We start from the raw sequence: 5,915 nt of genomic DNA, 5'->3' as shown, positions 1-5,915 counted from the left end.
TATATATATATATATGTATATATATATACACGTATGTGTGTACATACGTACACGCACGCACGCACACACATGTAACACACATGTAACACACATGTAACACACACACACACACACACACACACACACACACACACACACACGACGCACGCAACGTATCATCGCGAAGAACGTATTCATAATTGTGGTCAGTAATTACAAGAGCCTTGCTAAAAAATTCGACTTGAATCAAATTGAATTTGGATTGAATTCTTCGATTTAATCGAATCTCCAATCGTGGGAATTGCATCGAATTGCTGAACGATGTCAAAATCTGCAATGACATTTTATGCGAACAAAATTCCTCAGAGCGAATAGCTTCGAGAATCGGAACACATTTTGCAAAATGTGCGAGAATATCGTGCACATTTACATACGATATCCTCGAATAATTTTTTCGAATCCGTGAACAGCATGGCTGTCTTCGTGCAGAAATAGGCCAAAATTACCGTCTGGCAGAAATTTCTCGAACCGTATTTCGAAATCGAAGTGCCGATCATCCGTTTCAACGAAAACGTGCAAAATTTTGAGTAATCGAATTATAAACAAGTCCATAGACAGAACAATCAAGGAATACATCGTCGAAAGAGAGTAGCAGCATTTGTATGATCGGACAGATCTTTCTCGTAAATTTACGCTACTATGGTGCAACGAGAGAAGGAAAACGCCGAGCGAGAATATGCACGAGAAAAGTCAGCATTGTAGTATTACATCGAATAGTCACGTCGGCTTGCGCCAAAGTGCATCATCCTGATTGAGGTTATGTATTCAGGTAGTCGAGAATGGTGGAGAACGCGCTCACCCGCACGTCGTTACGTTACGTTACTCCCGACTCGTCCTTTTTCCCTCCCGCTTGTTCTCTCTCTCTCTCTCTCTCTTACTCTTTCGTTCCCCTCGCACGAACACTACGGCGACAGGCGAGCGCGTGCGAGTGTGCGTGCGAGCGAGCGAGCGAGCGAACGAATGAACAAGGGTCCGGAGGGAGCCGAGGGAACGAGCGAAGAGACCATACGTAGTGCGCGGCAGTGCGCGCGGAGCGCGGACCGCCGTTCGCCGTCATCCGTCGCATCTCCGTGGACTTTGTGAGGCGGAGAGAGGAACAGTACGGTTCATCTCGCGGCGCGACGCGGCGCGGCGCGACGGCGACGACGGCCGTGGCCGCGGCGACACTCATACACTCGCGGGGGCCGTCGCGGCCGCCACGCTTACGGGGACACATACACACGCACACGTACACGCGTGGCACATATACGCGCGCCATACACATACACGCTGTCACTCTAGCGGGCACTCTCGCGCACGTCACTGGTACAGGCAGCAACACGGCGCACGGGGGATCGAGAGTGGGCCGATAGCCGTTTGCGCGTACGGACACACGGAGACGGCGCGGTGCATCTCGCCGCGACACACCACACTCCGCCTTTACTTACATTGTATTCCTTGTCAAGGGATTTCAACAATTTTTCGGTCAGCTCGCTGCAAATTCTCTGCATCGGGGTATCGCGCATGGGGTCCCACCACCGGGGGGATGTATTGTATTAGAATTAGCGGAAAAATAGAGTCCAGGCTCCACGCGTAATATCAGAGAATCGGTCAGAGATGCGCGAGACACGAGGGAGACTCGCAATGGCGACTACCGAACTGTGCGCTCCACCGTCGTTCGCATGCCCTCCCTGCCTCCCGAGTGCCTCCTAGTCGCTGCCCATGCATCGTCCCTACCCCCACCTGCCGTCGTGCCGAAGCGCCACTAGCGACGCGAGTGGCCGCCCGAAGTTACCCGAATCCGCCCGAGCGTCCCTCTCCCTTCACCCCTCCGCGCCCGCGATAGTCGCCCGCCTTGCCCCGCTAACCCCGCTGATCCTACGCTCCTGTCGTCTCCCTCCCTCTTCCCCCTCTCCGTTGCCACTTTCGGCCGTGTTCGCCCGTCAGTTCGCACTCGGTGCCACTCCGTGCGCTTGGCGCTGCTCGACGGCTCGACGCAACGGCGCACCAACGGGTGGATCGCTTGATCGTGGCGTTATCATAGACCAGCGACGAATTCGAATAAATTGCATCGAGAATTTTTAAGCTCGTCACGCATCGCGCCACTCATCATATTTAGCATTAAATGTGACTGCGACCCGATCGTACATGCGCCCGTCGAAATTATTTTCATATCGAACTACGGAAAGGGATTTTATAGGCGTTAAATTCGATATACCGAAGTATATCGTGCGTAAATTCAGTTGTACGTATGCCCGCCGTATCTCTTGCGTGTTTTTAAAACATCAAAGGTAGTGACTCATCGTATTCGATATCAATAAGAAACTTGATCTTCCTCGAAATCGCGGCCCACCAGCGTTCACGCCGATGAACCGACCAATATACGGGGTAAGGCGTTCGAAATTGCCAGCCTAATTTACGTCGATATTTCTCTGTCCGGAAGAAACGGATCGAATATAGAAAAATCCCATCGTTTCCCATGCGTCTATATCCTGTTTGATATAACTCTTGTTTCCGAACGAAATTTTTCCGATGGAACTGTACAATTTGCATAAATCGATTTTTCCAGGCATTCCAAACGTACAGAAATGTTAAAACGGAGGATTAAATGCTTATCAAAACATTTCGTATTTTATTCCGAAGTGAAGCTCGCTTTCTCGATTATCATCTTTGATATTGCTTCTTGATATTTCTGTACGTGCAAATGTCATCTTGGAATAGCTTATATGATTATAGAATAAAATCACGTTGATACCGTAATGTATCCGGCTCTCACAGCGACTTTTACATGACCCATTTTTCTCGATAGATAATATTGGCGTAATCAAGGTGATAATTTCAAGCATCTCACCCTATATCCGAAGTTCTTCCTCTCCCATCTCCGTAACCATCTATTACGATGAAACTACATCGGGGTCATACATAGGCGTAGAAGTGTGGCTGCTGGACGATGTAAAATAGCAGATAGAAATCAACCGAATGAGATTCGGTTTAAATTCCTGGTTGTCTGTTATATCATTATTTCGATAGAAATTCTATCATTCCTCAATAGACAAAAGGGACTGTCGAATTAATGTCTAGGTAAATAGGTAACTGTATCGCTATATCGCATTGCTCGGAGAACGGAAATCCCCCGAATAACAGGAATGAGATAAAACGTGTAACTGTGGAAGTGTGGTATCGACGAGAGAGAGAGAGAGAGAGAGAGAGAGAGAGAGAGAGAGAGAGAGAGAGAGCGTGAGGAAGGAGTAGTCAGAGGGAGAGAGGAAGATAGAAAGAGGTCATGTGCATCATGGCATAGTAGAAAGAAATTATAGAAGCGAGCGGTAAATTCGCGAAAGCCTTTAAGATTTTAATAACGATTGATTATCCACGTGATGTAGTGAATTTGAATACATGTGCAAAATTCTCATCATAATTCATTGCAGTTCTGGATTTTTTATTTTACAATCGCGAGACCCGATTCGTGTGCTTTGTAAAGATATGTAATTGCGGCGTGTTCCGAAACCAATCGAGTAACATCTATCGTAATCTTTCATGGTCTTTTATTCGTGCTCAGAAAACATCCGGTAGATGGCAATAGATGAACGATGCGTTCCGAAAACGACTTATGCCCATTTTCATCCATTTCGTAGATTAATTTTATAGCATTTTCTCTCGGCTGTACTATCATCTACCAGTGCAACACTCAGACAAGGTAGCATGTTTTCTTGGCGGATGATAGACAAACTCATTCAGTGTAACGTGTTTCTGTGGCTAGTGTAATGCAAATTTTATGCACGAAGTAGGGTTTTGCTACACGATTGCAAAAAGGTGTAGAGCCAATGTGACATTGAAAATTTGAAAATGGAAGTCGACCAGCAATAGAAAACACGATAGCATGAAGTGTACTCCATGATATATGTACACTTGTGTAATGCATCACTGATGCAGCACTTACTTACGTAACTGGTATAGTGCGAGGTTATACTCAGTGTATCCCAAGAGAAAATGCTCTGAGTGTTGCACTGGTGGGCGATAGTGCAGCCAAGAGAAAACGCTATTTGTCTTTTTCTAATTTTTGAAATTAGAAAAAGACGAAGAGTAAGTTGAACCGAGATTAATCTACATTGATGGAAATGGACATTAATGAAGACTTTCAATCGCAATCTCGGCTCTGTCGGCAAAAGTGGGTACATTCAGTACTACAATAGCTGAGCGCTCAGTGAGCTCTTGCATCTGATTGACATATTTCGTTAAGTCTAAAAATATTGACCAAACAGATAAGAGCTCACTGAGCGTTCATAATACTGAGGATATGATCAATGCGATGTTGCGAACGCTTTGAAGCGTTTTTTAATTGGTCAGTTTATAAAATTCTTTCTTCTAATTGATCCATTAAACGCTTCAAAATATTTGTAGCGAGATTTTGATTGAATGTACCTAACAAATTTTGACTGAATGCACCTAACAATTTTTTTGACGGATTCAAGCTGATATTCATAATCCATCTTCATTTTAAAACCGTCTTAGTAATGTTTTAAACTGGGGATCGATCCTGTATCTTAAAACGAGATGAAAATTATAAAAGTGAGCGAATTTACTAGAATACTAATAATTTCATTGGTCAACATCTAGTAATTTGTTTGAAGATACAGAATCGACTCCCCTTTATATTAGCATTGTTCGTTTTGTTTCTCGAGAGCTGCTCGGGATTGCTCCGAATGAATCCAGTGTACTTGAAATGTAAAATTTACACTATGTTACATCATTCGTGTAACGACATTCATCGTAACAATGAATGTCAGGTGTCGTATGAAGCCGGAATCAGACTACGCATTGAAGAACAAGATTGAAGATTGAAAGACTGAAGTTTGACCAATCAGAACAAAGGAAGCCAAAATTTCTTTGTCCTCATTGATAAAATTTCAATCTTTAATTTCTAATCTCAATCTTCATGCATAGTCTAATTCTGGCCTTAGGACTATTGTAGAATATGTTCTAGGGTTTAAATCTCGATAAAAAAGAAGCAGCCAATCAGAATTCGCATTGGTAGTCGACAATTTCGACTTTCTACGGCTTCCAAAATTTACTGCCAATGCTGAAAATTTATTGTTTACTATACATTTTTAGCAGTGAATTTTAACACAACCTATACTGCTTATTACCAGCGCGAATTTTGATTGGCTGCTTTTTGTTTTTCTATCAAGGTTTGGACTCACCTTAAGAATTAACGAATATCAAGCAGCGATTTTGATCACCTGTTTTAATACTTTAAAATGAACGTTAACCCATAAATCCTTCCAAACAAGGAAAAACTCAACATAAAAAGGCCTTTATGGAGATGAAGGAAGCATTGCGCACAATAAGGTGAAGGTGAACAGATTTCAACCAACCAGACGCGACCGGCGTCGAAAGATCATGTTGATCAAGGTGGAATTACCATTATTCCATAAAATTTATTTATAGAATTACTATTTACCATTATTCGAGAAAACAGAATAACGTAATGAAATTAATTTTCATCAGCTGTTATGATTGACATTCGAACAAATGTCGTTTGAATAACATTTATCCAGCTGTTTTTTTCGCCGCTTGCGTCTAATTGTTTTATGTCCATTTCCACCAATATAGATTAATTTTAATCTCGGTTCAACTTACTCAACTTACTCATCTTTTTATAATCTTTAGAACTAGAAAAAGACGAAGAATAAGTTGAATCAAAATTAAAATTAAACCACAGTATAACCAGTAGAGACATTCAGCGAAAAAATGCGTGTTCGCGCAAGTATGAGTGCGCTTTTGTTTTGGGCTGAATGAAATGCAAGATGAAGAAAAGAAGAGTACGTAAGAACGTACATTTTATACAAATCTCAGTGAGTAGATATCCGTAAAAAAACAATTTAAGAGCTGCGGCA

At 42.9% G+C, this 5,915-nt stretch overlaps 2 protein-coding genes across 2 annotated transcripts in view; one reads left to right on the top strand and one right to left on the bottom strand.

Annotated features, from left to right (window-relative positions):
• The window catches only part of LOC108691578 (mediator of RNA polymerase II transcription subunit 26), a 5,469-nt gene extending 3,727 nt beyond the window's left edge, over window positions 1-1,742 (bottom strand). The window contains exon 1 of the mRNA XM_018199390.1: window positions 1,467-1,742. Within this exon, the coding sequence (XP_018054879.1) occupies window positions 1,467-1,544 (78 nt within the window). The 5' untranslated portion in view covers window positions 1,545-1,742. The remainder of the gene's footprint in view (window positions 1-1,466) is intronic.
• Window positions 1,743-2,156: 414 nt separating this feature from the next.
• Window positions 2,157-5,915, top strand: part of LOC108691577 (peroxisomal multifunctional enzyme type 2-like) — an 11,703-nt gene continuing 7,944 nt past the window's right edge. The window contains exon 1 of the mRNA XM_018199389.1: window positions 2,157-2,263. Coding sequence (XP_018054878.1) covers window positions 2,167-2,263 — 97 coding nt within the window. The 5' untranslated portion in view covers window positions 2,157-2,166. The remainder of the gene's footprint in view (window positions 2,264-5,915) is intronic.

Source organism: Atta colombica, unplaced genomic scaffold (genome assembly GCF_001594045.1).
Source record: "Atta colombica isolate Treedump-2 unplaced genomic scaffold, Acol1.0 scaffold47, whole genome shotgun sequence".
Taxonomy (NCBI): Eukaryota; Metazoa; Arthropoda; class Insecta; order Hymenoptera; family Formicidae; genus Atta; species Atta colombica.
This window is presented reverse-complemented; position numbering and strand designations above follow the sequence as displayed.